At 39.9% G+C, this 21,850-nt stretch overlaps 1 protein-coding gene across 1 annotated transcript in view; it reads left to right on the top strand.

Moving 5' to 3' along the window:
• Window positions 1-21,850, top strand: part of LOC117936251 (nesprin-2-like) — a 208,747-nt gene that overhangs the window by 121,356 nt on the left and 65,541 nt on the right. The window contains exons 79-87 of the mRNA XM_034859128.1: window positions 188-265; window positions 2,725-2,895; window positions 9,314-9,358; window positions 9,556-9,831; window positions 14,994-15,182; window positions 16,573-16,695; window positions 17,710-17,804; window positions 19,034-19,145; window positions 19,389-19,523. Coding sequence (XP_034715019.1) covers window positions 188-265; window positions 2,725-2,895; window positions 9,314-9,358; window positions 9,556-9,831; window positions 14,994-15,182; window positions 16,573-16,695; window positions 17,710-17,804; window positions 19,034-19,145; window positions 19,389-19,523 — 1,224 coding nt within the window. The remainder of the gene's footprint in view (window positions 1-187; window positions 266-2,724; window positions 2,896-9,313; window positions 9,359-9,555; window positions 9,832-14,993; window positions 15,183-16,572; window positions 16,696-17,709; window positions 17,805-19,033; window positions 19,146-19,388; window positions 19,524-21,850) is intronic.

Here is a 21,850-nt window from a genome sequence, read left to right as displayed (position 1 = left end):
TTTTCCCCCGCCCCCGCTGCTGCCGCCTGCTCTCGTCCACTTTACAGGCGAGGCGCAGTTCATCTCGAACGAGCCTAGAGTTAGTTCATAACCTGTTACCAACAATGTTCTCTCGTTCAGCCATTTAACATGAAGGTGTGCTTTGATTATGTAGACTTTTTTAATTATACATCATTGTATTTGTTAGGAACCTGTGGCTGTTGTTCCTGAAGAGACTGAAGGTGCTGCTGGACAAAGCATTGAAAAGACTGGAGGAGACAGACGGGTAAATTAACTCTCAACACTGTCAAACATTCTCATTGGCTCCTGTTGATTGATGCTTTGCTTTAAAAAATACATAGTCTGGTGATATTATTTATTTGTATATTGTCAACAAATAGTCAAAAGACCAAAACCAACAGTGATCCTACTAACAAATATGGCCTGTGTTTCCAAAGCCTGATGTTCCTTAGAGTTTTACTGTCATGTCAAGTATTAAAAACACACAAATGAGCCACACTGTTGCACTGGGTGACACCATTAACACACACATTATAGTTTATTGTGTTGTATTATTTCACTCAATCCCACATATACCGTCCTTCTGCTTTAAATACTTTGTAAGGAACCAAATCTACACCTGAAATACTCCTCAATAACTGCACTATTTACAATACCCAGGAGTTTAATTAACTATTGTTTTCTTTTAAAAAATTAAACTAAACCAACAGGATTGGACACAGGCCATGGTAGTAATGTCAGAAAAAAAATGTGGGGCCCAGGCCCTCTTGAAACTGAAGGAATTCTTCAAAAATGGCTCACTAGCGCCCCCTACAAAGTTAAAACACTTGAGTCCCTGCAGTTTGTTTAACATAGACCAACGAAGATTTGTACACATATGTAGCATGTCAAGACGTACAAAAAAGCTCATTGGAGCCATACCCTAAACCCATCAGGAAGTCCGCCATTTTGAATTGAAAGTTTGAAATTAGTGCAATTTTGGCCATTTCCATGTTGCACTTTAAAGGTCTCATGCCATGGTGCTCTTTGGATGCTTTTATATAGACCTTGGTGGTCCCCTAATACCATATTTGAAGTCTCTTTCCCAAAATTCAGCCATGGTGCAAAATTACAGCCACTAGAGCCAGTCCCACAATGAGCTTTCCTTAGTCTGTAGCTTTTGAGGAGGAGAAAGGGGGGGCAAGGCGGAGGCTGGGGGTGTGGCCTCGACCAACTGCCACTTTACTTGTTTAAAAGCCATGATGTCCCTCTCTCATGGGTGGACCAAATTCTCGGGGCGTGCAAATCAGAGAAAAGAGAGTTAACGTTGACCCTAATGATCTCTTAAGGAGCAAGATTTCAGATGGGCCCATCTGAGCTTTCATTTTCTCAAAGGCAGATAAAGATACCCAGGGCTCGGTTTACACCTATCACCATTTCTAGCCACTGGTGGACCATAGGCAGGCTCGGGGAAAGCATATGAATGTAAAAAAAAAACTCAAAGGGAAATTTTCATGCCATGGGACCCGTAACAAACTCCTGCTGGAGATTTCATCCAATGGACTTCAAATTTGGTCTGTGCCATCTCAACACCTTTTAAAGATCAAATTTTCGAATCAATCAAAACTTTTCGTCAAACGGTGTAGGCATGGCTTGGCGGCCATTTTGAGCATTTATCGATGAATGAAGAAGTTGTTGTAACTTTAGTGTACATTGTCCAATTTGCTGACATTTCTCACGTTGGACAAGGGTCCAGGCCTTAGGACATCAACAGTCCAAAGTTGACTTTTATAAAAAACATCATCCCATTTACACAAAATATATAATATCTGGTCTACCCGTGATACTTACCCCTATACTTTAACCACGGCCATGTACTTAGGTGACACTCCATTTTGAACGGATTAAGGTAGTCTTGTGTGAGATATCATTGAGTGAGGGTTTGACCTGCCCCCTATGCCCTTTATTCCCCTTTTATAACTAATGACCTGTTTGATGTACACTTTTGTGTGCGGTATCATTGAACTCAGCAGAGAGTTCCTTCTTCATTGTTGATGGTTTGGCCCACCCCCTACGCTTAAACCACGTCCCTTTTATAACTGGTGACCCATTTAAGGTAGAGTCTTGTGTGAAGTATTATTGAACTCAGCAGACAGTCTATTTTTGATTGATGATGGTTTGACCTGCCCCTATTCTGTAGCCACACCCCTTTTTTATAACTGGTGACCCATTTGATGTGAGGTATCACTGAACTCAACAAAGAGTTCCTTATTCATTGGTGATGGTTTGCCACGCCCCTTTCATAACTAATGTCCGGTTTCTTGTACATTATTGAGTGAAGTATCATTAAAATCAACAGAGAGTTCCGTTTTAATTGGTTATGGCCCTTCACAGTTAATTAACTGTATGACGTGGAGTCTTGTGTGAGGTATCATTTAACTCAGCAGGGAGTTTCATTTTCATTGGTGATGATTTGCAGTGTCTGTGTACCACACAAATGCATGGTCCCAAGGTCCAAAACCGTTTATTGATGCCAACAGTTTGAGGGAGAAAAAAAATGTAATATGTTTTACAATGCAGCAGGGTATATAAGACAACAACATAACAAAGATATGTCAATAACATTATGTAATATAACCAAGTGTGTCATTAACTATATGCATCGTCATCTGGTGGTAACCGTGCAGACTAAATGATCCATGTATTTAACTGACTGATCTTCTAATCCTGCTCATGTTTCTTCAGGATGTTGAGGGTTCCACTGACACCACAGAAGCAAGTTCATCGGAAGCTTTATCAAAACCCCTGGGCACAGTCCGAACTCAGTCACTGCCTGAGAGCGTGGTAAACACAACAGCCTCCACCGTAAAAGTCTCCAAACCAGACACTGGGCCCCAATCAAAATGTGTAGTCTCCTAGATCTAGACCTTGTATCACTACAACTTCTCACTTCTTCTTGATCAAAGAATTGCATTTCTAGCTTCTTCCAAAGCCATGTGCAGAACCCCCCAGAAACATGCCTAGACTTAACTGCTTCTTCTAGAATCATCCTTACTTATAGTGTTCACTATAGTGCCAATCCAAGAACTCTCATTTATTCTGAAACCAATCACAGTGCCTCGACCTCTTCTAGAACCTACACAAGAATCCCTTTTGTATTCAGACCTATGGTTCAGACCTGTCATTCCTTCTTGAACCAAGCCTAAAACACCAATGTTTACAACATATTATAGACATCCCAACTTCTTCCAGGTACAACCTTAGAACTCCATTAGAATTAGGCGCAGATTTCAAAGCTTCCTTCAGTATCTTACGGAACTCCCAGTTCTTCTTGAACAAACAAATGTAGAATTTTTTCTTCCAGAGATCTATAATTTACACTTCTGACAGTACAATTTCCCAAATTCCTTCTAGTTCTAACTATAGAACTCCCTATAGTTTTCCTCCATGTAGAATCTTCTTAAACAAGCCCTGGAACCCCTACCATACTTCTTACAGAACACTGGGACTCCCTAATTCTTTTAGAATGTCTTGTAGAGCTCTTGGCTTCTTTCTAGAACCAATGTTTTTTTTTCCAGAACCAAACCTCCAAACTCCTCACATCTTCCAGAACCAAATCTAGGACATTTCTTTTAGTGTCTTCTGGAATGCTTGTAGAACTTTTAGTAACTTTTGCAAGACTTTTTCTAGAACCGTTTTCTCTACAACTAAACTCAAAACTTTAATCTTCTTATAGAACTAAACCCAGAACTGATTTTTCTAAAACCAAGTCTAGAGCACCTGAATGGTTCTTGCACCAATTCTAGACATTTAAATTGTTCTTGAAATGTCTCAACCATCAGTGCATTTACATGGCAAAAAATTCCAGATATTGGCTTCAGACAGTACAGTGCAACAGTTAGTTTACATTTGAAAAACACATGTTTTTGGTTCATCAGGTTTTCTAACTGCATTATGAAAAATAAAAAAGAGGACAGGACATATTGAATCAGTTGTACTCCCCAAATTATTTAATGGTTTACTTGAAGGACTGCTGAGCTTGTTCATCCTGAGAATAAATGTTGCCTGTTGATTGATTAGTGGTCATAACTGAGATGTGGTTCAAGAAGCCACAGCACATTATTTTGCAACTATGTGAGAAGTGATTGACTTACTTTACCAAAAACGGAAAGCAGACTGGTGGTATTCAGCATGCAGGGTTGATGGGTTTTGTTCTGTAATATGCTTTTGCATGGACCATTATTCTGATGGTTAACTATGTTTTTATAAAAGGCAGAAACAAAGTGTACTAATAGACAGATTTTTTGAACCATGTTTTTAATGTATCATATAGGGAATGGTGATTTAAAATAGTTAAACGTTTTGATTGTTGACCTTTCATTTACTATCTGAGCTCATTTACCAGCACTTAAATAATAAAATTTGCTTGCTTACGTACATCTGCTATTTGAATTTCCATAAGCTGAACATGATAATAAATTGTTGTTTACCTGAATAATTGCTCAGTCACTGCTGGCAGCAGGAGAGTGTGGAGAAAGATTCCCTCTTTGTTATGAAACCGAATATTTACTTTCACTCAACGCAGCTTTTGTACTTCAGAAAGTTACATTTCCTAAGATGACTGTTGGCCATGAAAATGCACTGGTTTGACATGATGACTGATTAACACGCTACTGTCGGCAGGTGAAAACCATGGGATTAAAAATTTAGTATTTAGTAAAAGTATTTTTTAAGCCTTGTGTTGTCTTCGGGTCAAATTTATAAATGTCAATATGAGAAATATGGGTTTCTTTTTAACTTCCTAATTTTAATTAACCAAAAATAACATGGATGATTCCATACATCAACTGATCGGATCTCTAATTTAATTGAATTTGGGGTGTTTTGTTAAATTTTTTAGCATTTAAAAAAGAAATTGAAATGTTTCAAAACAGTATCCCGGCTGAACGTTGACATACAGTATACCATTGTGTGATTATCCTTTGGTTTATATATTAAACATATATATCATCATTTCTGCTTTTTAGACTCAAGGATTAGGTATAAGTTCCTATAAATAGACCAAGTTTCTTGACCATGAATTACAAAAGTAAGTTTAAAACTAGTATTAACTAGGTGTTAGTGGTGTTGATACATGATAGTGAAAAGAAGTGTATAAAGGCAACAAAGACAAGTGCCCAAAAAATTGAAAAAAGCACCAAAAGTGTTGAAAAAAGGAACAAAAACAATGAAAGACAGCACAAGGGTTAATCAGAGGAATTTTACTCAAATAATCAAAAAGATACTGCTTGCTCCTGTGCAAGATTCTTTAAGGCTCATTTATAGTTTCATTCATATCAATGTATATCAGTAACAATGCACAATAAGCCGCCAATTTTTGAGATAAAAGGTTTTCACCTGGAAGCAGCGGCACTGAGATGTCTTACATTACATGGCATGTGCTGTACTTGTACATTGTTCCACTTTTGTCTTTCCATTCTGTCTACATATCCAAACAACAGCACAAATACAAATAAACACACAACAGTGATTTACTCCTCCGTCTCTCTTTCTGTGTCAGGAGCTCATGATGGGACAGAGGGGGCTTGCATGAAGGGGGGATGACTCAGTGGGGCTGAAGACATACACAGTATATACACAGAGCACACACACACCTGCAGACTGCACGCAGGCCAGGGACTTTGTCACACCTGCCCAAAACACACTCACTAATTACTCATGCACAACTAGTGAGGAAAGTAAAGCTTCAACAGCTGTAAGATCAGAAAGCACTGAGGTGGACAGCGGTAAATATGCGGTTCTGCCAACATCAAGAGAAGTTCTCCGAAAATCTAGAAGTTCTCTGGAAACAGCAGCAACCATAGCCAGCACACATGTATACACACTTTCTCACCTTAGTGTAACATCAGCAAAATCAACAGAGTTCTCAGCCTTCCTCACCGGTACGTTCAGACTGCAGCATCAGGACCACAATGAGGGCCTGCGTCCTGAAGCTGCCCTGGTAAGCAAAAAAAGAGATACAAGTCACACTCAGCGCTCTGGTTCCAGCATGACACCAAACACAAGCATTTTCCTTCCTTTTCTTAGGAAAGTCCTTTTCCTAACCCTTTAACTGCAGGAGTGGATGCAGATTTGGAACCTGGTTGCACATTAATCACTCCCTGATGGACTGAGTTGACAAACCTCCTAAGATAACCATCTACCATCTACTACTTGACCTATACAAAAACGGGGAATGCTGTATTTCTTTCACTTACCTATACCTTTATTAGGTAGCCTAGAGCAGCAAAGGCCCTATTAAAACTGAAGGAATTATTATTATTTCTTCTTCTGCGCAAGGAATCAACAACGTTTAATAGGCGCACAAAAAGGGCTCAAAAGTGCACCCTACAAATTAAAAAAAAAAAAAATGTAGCCCTCTACAGCGCGTTTAATGCAGACTAACAAAAATTCGTACACAATTGTAAAATGTCAAGACGTACAAAATAGCTCATAGAAGCCTAAACCCAACAGCCCTAGACCTAACCATAGACAGTTAAAGAAGTGGACCAACAGATCCCGTTGTTCCGGACGGAGACCAGTGAAGTCTATTAGAAGCTCTTTTCCGGTTATAGTTGAGCGTTACTGTGCAGCCTCCAACTGAGCTTGAAGACGTAGATTTGACATGGGGAGAGTGTCTGAAGGTTGTAAGTCTTCTGGTAGCTGTGCCAAGCGAAATCTTAATCATTCCCAATCAGCAGAGACGGAGAGCGTAGGTATATGTTAGGAGATAACATATAATAATTCCTGCTAACTAACATGCTAGTTAACATTAGTAATTAAACCTAAACAGCTGATGTATGTCAAAACTGTCTGCAAGCTTCTCCTGGCAATACTCAACTATCCACAGCGTGGTTGTGACACAATCAGTCTATTTGTACAAAAACGCCTGCTACAGAGTCAGCTACAACTGAGCTACAAGGTAACAGAGCCTTTTATACATTGTCGTGTTTCTTTAGAAATAAACAATGCACAAATAGAGTCTTGAAACGCTTTGTAGCATTAAAATGGCGCAATAGGGAGCTTTGCTTTGAGTGAAGAGGCTTACCCCCTTGGACCAAACCCAAGCCCCAAACCCAATAGGAAGTCCGCCATTTTTAATTGAAAGTTCGAAATTAGCGCAATTTTGGCCATTCATCCGATCAACTTCAATTTTAGTCTGTGCCATCTTTAGACCTTAGAGATGAACAGTTATTATAATTAAAAACTTTTTGTCAGAGGGCATGGCTGTGGCGGGGAGACCATTGATGAAAAGTTATTTAAAAGCAAAAGCTTTTGTCCAAGGATGTGGGTGTGGCGTGGCGGCCATTTTGAGCATTTATTAATGAACAAAGAAGTTGTTTTAACTTCAGTGTACAGTGTAATTGCTTAGGCCACGCCCCCTTTTATAACATTTTTACCGTTTGAGATAGACCCTTGTGAGAGATCATTGAACTCAGCAAAGAGTTCCTTCTTCATTGTTGATGGTTTGACTCGCCCCCTATGCTTAAGCCAGACCACTTTCATCACTGGTGACCCGTTTAAGGTAGAGTCTAATGTGAGGTGTAAATGAACTCAAAGACTTTTGCTCAGACCCCTATGCTTTGGCTGCTCCCCCTTTGACAGCTAATGAACTGTATGACGTAGAGTCTTGTGTGAGGTATCAAGTGTCTGAGTGCCGCTCAATTGCACAGTCGCAAGTAACAGTAACACCGACCCATGTGTGCAGAGACACGAGGGCCCGTCCAACGCTGCTTGCAGCTTTAACTGCATTTTGAATTTAAATTTGTGAGCCTAGGAAGTATCAGCATGAGCAAACTTTTGGTTTTTGTCCGTCTTGAAATTAGAGATGGATAAATTAGTGCTTCTTAAAATACTATGTTGTCTAAATTTAGTAATTTACACTTTATTTAAAGATTTGTGCATTCCAGTTACTAAATTATTCATGCTCTCATTCCATTTCTCCTTTGACTAGTATGTTTAAGTTAAGTTTTGACCATTAGAGTTTATTTATTTGATTATGACAATGCACATTATTCAACATTTCTGTAAATGCACCAGTGTTAGCCCCTTGGCTAACTTTCAACTGTAGTCCTAGTTCGCCAGCATGCATGTCTTTATGGGGAAAAGAAACCTGAGCCAACCAGTAAACTCCACACAAAAAGGCTTGGATTGACCTGGATTCAAACCCAGACCTTCTCGCTGCGAGGCAGAAGTGGTAACCACTCAGCCACCATGTTGCCCATTAAACAACATATTATCTTTATTTTTATTTTTTGCTGCCATACATAATCAGAATAAGAAATACTTTATTGATCCCCGAAGGGAAACTCTGTGTTACAGTTGCACAAATAATGAAATATAAATAAAGAAATATAATATTTAAATAGCTAAAGGAATATTATGATACAGTATTTACATAATTAACACAATTAAGGTGTTGCAATGGTGAAATGAAATAATAATAATAATAATAATAATAGTAGAGGTTGAGTATTGCACACATTACAAGCCAGCGTTATTGCACAAAAACAGATAACATTGTAAAAACAGATGATAATGTACAAAACAGATAATATTGTAGTTTCAACCTCTCTAAGTGTCTGTGTGTCAGATACTCAGAGGGAGGAGTTATAAAGTTTGATGGCCGCACTGTGGTGCATTTTGGGAGAATGAGTCTATCACTGAATGTGCTCCTGTGATTGAGCAGCAAGCCATGCAAGTCATAACATAAAAGGGAAGGGGGGGATTATCTTACCAAAGCATTATTACGTTTTTCAAAAGCACAAATTATGAATGAGAATGTAGTTACTATAAAAAATGACAACCTTGTATCAGAAATATTGAATTCAAGGGTTCTGTACATTCACATTAGACTTCAGTGACACCAAAGTCTGGTGAAAGTTTGAGATGCGTGATTAATCCTGACATTCAAAGCAGCTTTGTTGACTCATGGTGTTCACCTCATGTCAAATCCTCAGTAGTACCCTGGCAACTGTGTTCACAGAGCCATGAAGTCATGAAAGAAATCATTTGAGAGATTGTGAGTTTGAACTTGCTGTGCAAAACGCTCATAATTCATTCAAAAAAGGAAGCAGGGTCAAAAAAGTTCTTAGAAAAGAAAATTAAAAACTGTAGATTAAAGTTTTTATAGAATAAAAGCTCAGCTACGGTACGATACGAAGGAGGTATGTAAGTATTTGTATTCTTCTGTTTACTGCTTACTCTGCTCACCTGGCCCTTTGTCTCAGATCCACCCCTGTAGCCTGAGGCCTCTCCCTTTCTCTCCCTGTGTCTTACTGTCATTTTCTCTCAGTCACTGGAGCCCTGCCAGCAATACAGGAAGTGGTTTCTGCCACAGGTGGGTGGAGCAGAGAGGGAAATAAAGAGAAGGGAAATCTAAGAGGTAGGGAAAGGTGTCAACAGAGACAGAGAGAGAGAGCAAGAGATATAACCAGGCAGGGGGAAGAGACTGTTGGTGGTAGTGTGAGAAGTAGAATTACAGGTCAGAGTTATATTTTTATGATCAGTATTCAGAGCTACAACCTGTGAAGGTAGAGTCAACTTAAAAGTTCTCCCCCTGCTTTCCTCGCCCTCTCTCCACCTGTGACCCTGGAGCACAGAGGTTCAGCTGGGTGTGTTGTGTTTGTGTCCCAGGCCCCAGAGGAACCCCAGCCTGGGCCCCGCCCTCGTGAGGGTGTCCCCCATGTTTCCCTGGAGACGCTGGGCCAGCTAGAGCTGTGGCTGCAGAAAGCCCAGAGGAGCCTGGTAGCTGGTGGAGCGGCAATTTCCCCCATGCAGGACAGCGTTGAGCAGCAACTCCTCACCTGCCAGGTAAGCCCCGCCTACCACAGGAACCAGTGCAATTCCCGAGATCCTGCCTTGTGTACATAGATTATAGATACAACTTTTGTTTCAGTTAATGATTGAACTTTAATAAAAAAAATTGATTTCATTGTTATTTTTCAGTTTACTAATTTTCTGATGTTGATTTTTAGTTTATTCTATTATTCTATTCCAATTAATACTGTGTACTTTTGAATAGCTGTTTTTATATATTTTTTATGTTCATAGGGTGACCAAACATTCTCTTTTGCCCAGACATGTCCACTTTTTACGGACTGTTAGGGGGGTGGGTTATAAATTCATGAAAATGTTTTCATGGGACCATGAAGCGTGCACTAAAATTGACTGGGGCTTTGCACACAACACTACGGTAGTTGTGGACTCTGTGACGCGCACGTACAGGGACCAGATCAGACAGGGAGCACATACAGGGAGTAGATCAGACAGGGAGCATATACAGGGCCCAGATCAGACAGCTGAGCACTTACAGGGAGCAGATCAGACAGGGAGCACATACAGGGAGCAGATCTGACAGGGAGCACATACAGGAGCAGATCAGACAGGGAGCACATACAGGGCCCAGTTCAGACAGCGGAGCACATACAGGGAGCAGATCTGACAGGGAGCACATACAGGAGCAGATCAGACAGCAGAGCAGATACAGGAAGCAGATCAGACAGGGAGCACATACAGGGAGCAGATCAGACAGGGGAGCCAAAGCGTGTATGCAGCTTCACAGTTGAAATGCAAAAAAAACGTTCCACGTACCGTCCCAGTCGAGACAAGTGGGAGGCGGAGTGCACTGTGTGTAAAGCTAGCACATATGCTTCAGTGTCTAACAACGGTGCTGGAGATCTCAAAGCTCACATGGACACCAAAAAACCTTATCTAATTATACTGAAAAGGTTTTAAGAGATATTTAGTTGAATCTGGATTTTGAAGCTGACACAAAATAATTTAAAACATTATTTCACATTTGTTTATTTGCAAAGAGAGCTATTATTTTGTTACAGGTTGTTACATATTTTATTTTACTACATAAGTTATTTTGTACCATTGAGGCATAATAAAGCATGTTCATTAACCTCTGAGAAGCCTGTCAGAATTTGTGTCTCGAGGCTGGGCCGAGTGTGTCGAGGAATTATGTTGAAACACTGGAGCCTGTACAGACTTCTAAACAAATGTAGCAAAATTTTAATCTACATATCTGGACGTTTTTTGACATGCAAACTACCAAATCAATGCTTTCTGGGCTGCGGTTTGATTAAAAACAGTGGTTTTTATTCATGAAACTTTCTTAAGAAAAAATGTCTGCTTTGAAACTATTGTTCTCAGGAAAAAGGACAACTTTAAACTCAGGCAGAAAAAAATATTTGCAAATACAAAATTGAGGCGTAACTAGCTTGAAGGCTAGGCTACTGAGGAAGCGGTGAAAGTTTAAGCCATCTATTCCTTTGTGTGTGATGGGGAATGTAAACTCACTGGCCACCGAGATGGATGAAGTAGGTGCCATAGTGAAGAACGTTAGGTTGGAGTGCAGCCTCATCTTTTTTACTGAGACCTTGCTTAATCGGAATATCACAGATGCTAACGTGGAGTTAACTGTCGTCATTATTGTCCGAGCGGACCGGGACCCCAAGCTAAGTGGCAAGCGGAAAGGTGGGGGCCTTTTTATTAGTTTGTTATAGGTGCTCTAAGCGATGTTGGGTGACAACACTTTTGAAACAAAACAAAGCTAGCTTGCACATTCCTGCTCTTCATCCCGTCCCCTCTCCCTCCCTTCTGTTCTTCACCTAGTATCCCGGATTACAGACTACCTGACAGAGCGGCCACAGCTTGTTGACTTGAGAACTGCCTCTCTGACACTGTGATCACAGCTCCACAGCAGACTGCGATCTCCCCAGTCTTGTTTACCTTGTACACGCCTGACTTCTGCTACAACACAGAGTCATGCCACGTGCAGAAGTTTTCGAACTATACTGCAATTGTGGGGTGTATAAGGGATGGGCAGGAGGAGGAGTTTAGGGGCCTGGTGAAGAGCTTAGTGTACTGGTGAAAACTCAACCACCTACATCTCAACACTTCTAAGATCAAGGAGATGGTGGTGAATTTCTGTAGGTCTAAGCCCGCTCTGCTGCCAGTCTCCATTGAGGGGGCTGCGGCAAGCTGGATGTTTTACCAGTCTGTTGTTGCCAGTGTCCTCTTCTTTGCTGTGGTATGCTTGGGAGGGAGCACTAAGAAGAGGGATGCTGGGTGATTGGAAAGGCTGGTAGAGTAATGTCGTGGGCGCTGAACTGCAGTGCGTCACTTCAATATTGGACAAAAGGACCGTGAACCCTCTGTCTATGAAGTTATAGGCTATTAGACAGACTGTTGAAAGTGCTACATACATTCTCCAACACTCACATTCACCAGAAGGTAAAAGTACAAGACGGTGAGCTTAGTGCGGAAATGGTTTCGACTCAACACACAGCACTAGTGACAATATCTTTCACCCCCAGTGGGGGTACCAAACATAGAGTGGATCTACACCATAATGCAAATTCTCAATCTTCTGAACATACTGACCAATGACGACAAAGAGAGCTGCAAGGCCCCATTGGACAGGGAGTTGGATCCCCACTTCCTAGGATTAAAAAGAAAAAAACGGCGGAAAACTTGAGACCCACTCTACTGGTTTTGGGGTCTGGTCCGACTGGCCGGATCTGAATGGCCTCTGCATCCGAACAGGAGTGTCACTGGAGTAGATGTGCTCTGACTTTGGTACTGTGATGGTCTCAGAGGACATTATAACGGATTTTTTAACTGCTGTCAAGGCAACAGCCACATATGTTGGTCACAGCCACGTGTTAACATCTGCAGGTGCCCGGTAAACTCTTTTTGACTTACACCAACATCAACAACACTGGACTGGACTAAATCTTCAGACAAAACTTGTTGATCTCTCTGTGTCTCACTCATTCCTCAAGAACACTGCACTCAATGACGAGTCTCACATTTACAGTAAAAGCCAAATTACAAGTCTTCCCTACAAGACTCAACCTCTCTATCTGGTTTCCCACAAGTGTCATATTAACATATTCTGCGTGTGTGCCTCCTTATTGCTCAGAGGCATTTCTGGATAACAACTTCTCAGCAAGCAGAGTTCAGATGTCACCCGCTCTGATTTTATAACTGTGAAGTTGGCTTTAAATCTGCTTGTTAAATGGAACACAGTCCATGCAAAGCAGGACTGCTGGAGAAAGTGAAAGAACAAACGTCTCTCTAAACGTTAACTCAAAAACATCAACCAGTTTTTACAGGGTTTTAGAATCTTCTGTGATGTGTCACTCTTTGTAGGCCCTTTTATAAACTGGACAGTAATGCTAATTAGATATCACCAGGTCTCACTGTGTTTACTGTCCAAACGTCAACCCAGAAAACAGATTTTGCACAAATTTGGCTTTTGCCATTCATAGGGTAACAAACAATAAATGCCAGCTGCAGTGTATGGATCAGTAAATATGTTCTTGCTGTCCTGTGAAAAACATACATCTCCAAAGTGTTCATGACCAACAAAAACGTTCCTGTTTTCAGGTTTTTGGCAGGACATTTCTCTGAAAACCCAATAGTTTTATAAGTAGTTCATTGTGTCAACCCATAAGCTGGCACACAAGATTTTAACTGAACAGTGATTATATGTGAAAACTCTGTAATATAATTTACTCACACAATTTCTTCATCCTGTTTTCGTAATTTGGTTTTTCAGTTAAAAGTGGGACATGACATGGATGACTATTTAGCAAAAATACAATATCGAACCATTCAATACAGATATTCTATGTTGTTGTTGCTTCCAGAAAAATCATCCATCTAATCAGAGGCAGAGACTGTTAACAATTATTTAAAAAATCCATGAAAGGGTATATACAATGACTGAAAAACCTTCCAAATTTAGTTTTTTATAGTTCATTATTTTCAATAAAATTTTGCAGGTATTTACCTCCCTGCTGACCCTGAGAGAGTAACCTGAGCTTCCATTAAAGTTTCAGAGGGTAAACACATCCCACAGTCACACACGTCACATTTGAATGAAGCTTTTTGAGCAAACAAACAGCAGCTGATAAGATCATGTCTCCCATTCAAATTTACAAAAGAGCCTTATATCACAGAAATCCATAAGCCAGATCTAACTTTAATATTATACAATGTATTAACCTTTGGGCTGCAGTATTCACAACTAATTCATTTACATACGGACACATTTCAACCTTAATGCCACGAAGACAAAATAAAAGTCACTATCTGACATGCAATGGTGGACGTATTCAGTTACGTTACTTAAGTAGAAGTACTAATACCAAGCTCTAAAAAATACTCAGTTACAAGTGAAAGTCCTTACGCAGCCCCAGAGGGGACAATCACTTTTGCGTGATCTTGACTTTGTTCTGCAACACCTTGAGTTTTATTTGTGTAATTTTGACTTTGACATGAAGAAAAAAAAACATTTCAAAAACATGACCTGACTTCGACAAGAGGGGGGAAAAAAATGAATACAAAAAAACATGAACTGGGACAAACACATTTGCGTAATCTTGACTTTCATGCGAGATCTTGAGTTTTTATTTGCGAGATCTTGAGTTTTTATTTGCGAGATCTTGACTTTGACTTTGTTTCGTTTTTTTCTCCATGCAAGTCGAGATCTTGAGTTTGAAAATACAAGTGAAAAAAAAAAGAAATCTTGACTTTCCACTTCGACATCTTCAAGTTTAGTGTTGGTCCCCATTAGGCTACTTTTAGATTTTTTCTCATCTTTTTTTTTCCTCCATGAATGTCAAGATCTCGAGTTTAGTGTTTGTCCTCAGTACATGTTTTTTGTCCCCCTCCATGTCACCTCTTGAAAATGTGCACAGGTACGGGCTTTTGTTGCTCCGCAACTGCACATTTGCCCTTATTGGCTTAGTTGCCCCACTGGCAAAAGAACCTAAATAAAGTTTTCTTTTTTCCAGATTATATTAATTTGTAAAGTAACTAGTAAGTAAAGCTGTCCGATTTATGTAGTGGAGTACTTGAGTAAATGTAATTAGTTACCTTCTATCACTATGTAAATATGTATACACTCCTTGCTCAGCACTTGAGTTCTGGTTGAAAGCGATGTGTGTCCTGTACAGGAGATGTTCCTGGAGATGGAGCGGAGGGTTGCCAGCCTGACGCCGCTGGACCAGCAGCATGATGAAGCAACGCAGGTGCTCTCCTCCAAACTGGAGCTCCTGAAGGCCAACCTGCTCTCCTTCCAGCAGCTGCTGCAGGACAGGCAGGGAGAGGAGAGAAACAGCAGCCACAGAGAGCCACAGCAACAGGTATGGACCACCTGTTTGGCTAGGTACATAGATAGTAAGTGTAACAAGTTGTGGTGGTAGGATAAAACACTAAATGCAGCTAAAAGTTAAAAACACGTCATAAGAACAATTTCTTTTCAGTTAGCAGGCTGTTGTATAATATATATTTTAGTTTGCCTCACTTTCTTAGTACCACACTTTAAAGTTTTTGTTTCCTTCATGAAGTGTCTCATATTGCTTTTAAAATCACTTTAATAACAAGTAGAATATGGATACATGTAGAGCTCTAACAATTCCAAATTAAGCTGTACAAAAAAGTTAATAAAAAAGTTAAAAAGTAAGAAAAAGTTAATTTTCAATTTTGATCCAGAAGGACGACAAGGACATGGTCATGGTAACGTATTGGTTTATTGTTCCAGGTTTAACCAGGTCAAAACCTGATAGTTGACTGGTGTTGCTTTCAACTCTCATGTCAAGTCAGGTATGTCAGTAAGTAGGGATGAACAATTAATAATTTTTAAAACCCAAATCACGCTCAGAATCTGGGCCAGCTGTGGCTCTGTGGTAGAGCGGTCGCCTGCCAATCATAGGGTTGGTGGTTTGCTCCTTGACCCTGCAGTCCCATGTTAAAGTGTCCTTGGGCAAGACACTGAACCCCCGAGTTGCCCCCGATACTGCGCATTGGAGTGTAAATGTGTGTGAGAGATTATCTGATGAGCAAGTGGCACCTTGTATGGCAGCCTTTGCCACTGTGTGTGAATGGTGAATGGTTCCTGTACTATGTAAAAGAGCTTTGAGTAGTTGTTAGGACGAGAAAAGTGCTACATAAGAACAGTCCATTTACATTTTATCAAGACAACCATGATTAATCAAATATGCAATATTTAGTTGAATGTTTGGTGTTGGTATTGTTATATTTACAGTTTTTTTCAAAAGGTAAATGCTGAAATAAGTTTAAATCACAGATTGCTTACAGAAATGTCAATTTTTCAGTAGATATTTCATGTATTTGTTATTTATTTAACAAGATTGTAAAAGGAGAAAAATGTACTGCTGTTGAACCGACGCATATCAGACATTTTACTTTATAGGGAAGTACTGATTTTTTTGGTATTATAACTTTAGCTTTTGTGATAAATACTCTGGGTTTAACTGTTCACTGTTCCATGCTTATTAAAAGGAAAACATTTATTGCTCGCGATTCATATCCATGTTCTCATCCTTGCATAAGACTATATTGTAGATGCTTTGATAGTGTCTCATGTTATAATGCTCGATGACATGTTATATATATAAAAAAGACAAACATGATCAGATATTTTTTAAATTGATGAAGAGTATCTTTTAACTTTCTTCCTCCTTCTTTTTGTTTTTTCCTCTCTGTGTTTCTCCTTCGTCTATCTCTCTTCAGAAGTCGGTAGCTCAGCCAGAGTGCCCCCTGCAGTCTCATCTGCAGCGCAGCAGCAGTGTCCAAGAGATCTTCTCCCCACGGAGAAACAAACCGCTCCGACAGAGCAGCCTGCAGCAGCAAAAGGTACGGACTCTATCGACTGCTTTGCTCAAGGGTCTGACTGTTTGAATTTGACATTTTAAAAGATTACTAATATTGACATCGTTATCAATACATCAGTGTCAGATACTTAAATTTTACCATTATCAATTCAATTACATTTTATTTTACATTTGACTTTATCAAACCACAGAACACAACCCGCTCACTTCGCTCCACTCACTCAAACCTCCTCCACATTCCCAGAACCAGACTCAGGACAATGGGAGATAGGGCATTTTGTGCTACTGCCCCACATCTGTGGAATGCCCTCCCTGACACCTTGAGGGCACCTCAGTCCACGGAGTGTTTTAAAAAAAGCCTTAAACCATTTCTTTTTAGCAAAGCTTTGGTCACCTTTAGATGTTTTTTTATCCTCTCTTCTAAGAATAGCTTTATTTCAATTTTTTATTCTTTCTTTTTTGTTTTATTTTTCTCTTTTTTTACCCTTAGCACTTTGAGATCTATTGATGAAAAGTGCATTATGAATCAAATGTAATATTATTATTATTATTATTAATAATTAAAAACTTGCCCTTATAAAACTGGAAATAAGCTTGGCCTGTCATATGTATTTCAGTTTCTAAATCTACTGCCACTGTCAACTTAGTTATTTAAATTACTGAAGGCAGGGTGCCTGGGTTACTCACCTGGTGGAGCATGCGCCGATGCTCAGTCCTCGCCACAGCGACCTGCAGCCTTTTGCTGAATGTCATTCCCCTTTGTCCCTTTTCATGTCTAAGCTGTCCTATCATTAGGGATCATCATCATAAGGGATCCTTTATGCATTTTGTTTATTTATTTATTATTTTATCCATTTTTGTGAGGTTATATTGCCATGTCATCATATTGTCGTGTGTGTTATGTGTATTATTTGCCTGTAATATAAATTTAAAACAGAAAGAAACTATCATAAAAGTATATTTATAGATGATGTTGCTCTGTGCGTGTGCTGTGTATATGTGACTGTACACCTTGCTGCTGCTGTTTGTCTATCAGGAGTTGGAGCAGCAGCTGACGGAACAGAGAGGACTGACCCAGGCCATCGCCCGGCAGGGCAGTAGAGCTTCACTCCACAGCCAGCTGTCGCAGCGGTAATACACACACATACAAACAAACAAACACACACAAACACACACACACACCATCACTCTGAAATAAAGTTTTGAATATATATATATATATATTCTAAATATACATTTCATTTTAGTTCATGTCTCTTTTTTTTTTTTTACAATGTTTTTATTAATTTGTCATTGCAGTTACAATTTTCCACAACACCCTCCCTCCCAAACCCACAATTAAATTCTCCTCTAAAAAAATCCTCTCACAATCCTCTCTGCCATATTTCAACAATCCAAAAAGCAAATTATATCATAGTAGCATTTCCCTATGACTTCTTCTTTTACAAATCAATCAAATGGCCTTCTGATTTTCTCATATACCCCGAATTTGCCTTTCAGTGTATTTCAGTCAGTCCATGGACATACATTGCGCCATATTCTTCCTTCAAGCACCAGTTGTGTGTGCCTCCATTTTCTTCCTGATGAGAGATGAGAGAGACCTTTTTGCCTGTAGTATAGCACAATTCATATATATATATATATATATATATTTATATATATATATATATATATATATATATATATATATATATATACTTCTGGGGTTTCAGATTCAGAATTGTTGGATAGAAGTGCAGCAAAATCCCTCTAGGCTTTGGAGACATTGAACACGTAACCTATGCGAACTGTTTAAGGAGCGGATGTGCCCCGGAATGTATGTTTTAACTGGCTAAACCTGCTGTGTGTGTAGACTTAAAGAAGACTGTTTTTGTCCGTGGAGCATATGCATCACTACATGATGCTTTCATGTCCGGTGTAACCAGTTTTAATTGCCATGGTGAAAGCGTAGTGTCAAGTGGAATATTTACAGACAAGATGAACATACATGTAATTTTATTGATATGTCTCTTTATTCCATTTTATTGTTTTCCTTTACAATAATACTTTTAGTTTTTATTTAAAACAAAAACAAAAGAATCAATGTCTGTAACTGGACTGAATAAGCTTGCAGCAGAATTAAGAAAATAACGTTTAACATTAAAGAATAAATCAATTTTAAAATCAAACTGTTTATCTTCTACTTTCTTAGATTGTTTGATTCAAATTGTCCAATTAGTGCGACTAAATTTGAGATTAATTTGCAGCTCGGAGAGCAAAAGAGACACGAGGTCCAAACTTCAAACAATCAAAGGGCCACTGAAAGGAAGAAGGAAAGAGAAAAATGAAGTGTTAATTTTCAGTCTTTTCTCTACGTGCAGGGGGCCTCCTGCTGAGGCTGATGTGGAGGAAGACTCTGCTCAGAAGAAGTGGGACAGCCTTCACAGTGGGCTGCTGGCTCTGGAGGAGAGCTGGCTGCTTCCCCCAGCCGAGGTAGGACCTACCTCGGCAGAGCTGAAGTGCTTGATTATCACCTTTCAAATACAGAGGAGAAAGGAGAAATCGGTTTCCCAGCCGTGCTTGATTATCACCTTCTTTGAGCAGAAGGCACTTTGTTGTCTCTTTGGTGTTATGGGGACTCCTGCAGGGCTTGATGAGAGGTGTGTTTGTGTGTGTGTGTCCTTGACTTCTTGTGTCTCTCTCTCTCTCTCTCTCTCTCTCTCTCTCTCTCTAAAGGTGACGTACTCATCTACGATGCGTAGTGATGGAACAGCAGGGCGCATGATTGGCTCACAAACCCTGAAAGAGCTCAGAACCCACATAAGCCATCTGAGAGAGCTGGGGCTCACTGCGGCAGATTCTCAGGATCAGGTACAGAATATTGCACACAGTATATGTATGTTGGGACATGTGCTGAGACCACAGGTTCCCAACCTGTAGGTCAGCGCCCCTCAATGGGCCATGAGAGAAGTCTGAGGGACCTCTGCATTAGGGTTCTTCAAAGTTTTTTAAGCCATAAGAAACAGATCAGGAACCCCTACTACATATCTTGTATAAAATTATCTTGCATATTAAACTGGTTCTACAACAGTGGTGGAATGTAACTAACTAGATTTACTCAAGGAGTGTACTTAAAGGTGCTGACACACCAACCCGATTATCGGTTTGGTGAGTTCCGTGCTGTCAGTCGGAGGAGCTGTCGGCCTTCATTTAGGCCGATTTGACACGTTGAATCGGAAGGCGGGCATTAGACTCAATGACCAATCTGAAACGGCGTGCTAACCCAGATGTGACAAGCAGGATGCGCGTGACTAACGCCTCTCAAAATCGAAATCTTTTAAACTGACTTTTGCCGATCTGAAATATAAACAGATTCAGCACCTGCATGGCCTATTTCTCCTTAAAGTGTTTTCAGAAACACGTTTTGCTTAACTGTTTTCGTAAAATATGAGATCATATTCCGAACGAGCTGCCATTATGGTCTGGCTTTGACAATCTGGATAAGCCAGACCAATGTGACATGTTCCTCCAATCAGCTGCCAGTTTAACTTTTTTGGGCGACAATCTAGGTTAGCGCCACCTGCTGTCATGGAGACGTATTACGTCTTGCGCATGCTCAGAATGTATGCTCAAGTCAGCGTCGCTTTGGTGTGTTCCCTGTGTGTTCCGAGGCACATTTTTACCAACTTGGGGAGACAGTAAGTCTGATTGCCTTTTCTGCCAAAGGTCGGCTGTCTGGTTGGTGTTTCAGAGCCTCAAGTACAAATCTTGATTTATTTTATTTATTTATTTAACCTTTATTTAACCAGGAAGTCCCTTGAGATTGAAATCTCTTCTCCGAGTGAGACCTGGCCAAGATGGCACAACAGTTACAATTTAAACAGAAATACAGCAAAGTCAACACAAACAATTAAGAATCACACATAGAGGAAAGGAACAGGTCACATGTGGCACTTACATTTTTGATTTACATGGCATTTTAACATGGCCTTAAAATCATTTAATGGGACTAGATCATTTAGATGGAGCAAGTTTTGCAAGTTATTCCAAGACCATGGAGCAAAGTAAGAGAAGGCTTTTTTCCCCAGCTCAGCAAAAACCCTTGAAACCTGGTAAGAGAGCCACCTGTTGGAACAGAGATAAAAACGGCTTTTGCTTGAGGAGATTACATGAGTATGCCGGCAGTTTACCCAACATGGTCCATTGATGTACTTGTACTTTACTTGAGTCTTTTCTTTTCATGCCAATTTCTACTTTTACTCCGCTACATTTCAGACTGACAGCTTTAGTTGCTAGTTACTTTACACATTAAGATGTTTGCACACAAAACACACAGTTTATAAAGTTTGATGTTTTTGTCATAAATGAACCAGCCAACAATATAACGGCCTACAAGTCCAGCTTAGACAATTAAACACAACTGTTTGGATCATTTCCTGTTTCTAAAATGTGAGGATTTTTCTACTTCCTGTTGATACACTTTTACTTAACATGTTGAATGCAGGATTTTGACTTGTAACAGAGTATTTTTACAGTGTGGTATTAGTACTTAAGTAAAGGATCTCAATACTTTTTCCACCGTTGATCCAAACCATATTAATAGCAAACCAATATACTGTTCAATATTTGTTATATAAACAACACATCCTTGTGACTGGTTAAATACTTTTGACTTTTGTCAGTAGTTTGACTAACATCAAACTAACTGCAAAATTACAACGTCCTGATTCCTGACAATTTCATAGATTTTGCAGTACAGTATTTAAGTGTTTAACTGGGGTGGCACCAGGCGCTTTGTCTGAACTCCTTGCACAGAGAAATAATGACCGGACCGTAAATGTGAATGTAAATGGCCTGTATTTACATAATGCTTTTCTAGTCTTAACGACTACTCAAAGCTCTTTTACATCACACAGGAACCATTCACAATTCACACACATTCATACACTGTGGCCGAGGCTGCCGTACAAGGTGCCACCAGCTCATCAGCTACACACACAAACACAAACACACACACACACACACACACGCGCACACACACACACACAAACACACAAACACACACATTTACACTCCGATGGCACATCATCAGGGGTAACTCAGGGTTCAGTGTCTTGCCTTCCGATTGGCAGGCGGACCGTCTATCACTGAGCTCGTTGTGATAATGTTACAGGTATTGTCCCTGATAAATAAACAAT

Source organism: Etheostoma cragini, chromosome 20 (genome assembly GCF_013103735.1).
Source record: "Etheostoma cragini isolate CJK2018 chromosome 20, CSU_Ecrag_1.0, whole genome shotgun sequence".
NCBI lineage: Eukaryota > Metazoa > Chordata > Actinopteri > Perciformes > Percidae > Etheostoma > Etheostoma cragini.
Note: the sequence above shows the minus strand (reverse complement) of the source record. Positions and strands in the feature narration are given on the sequence as shown.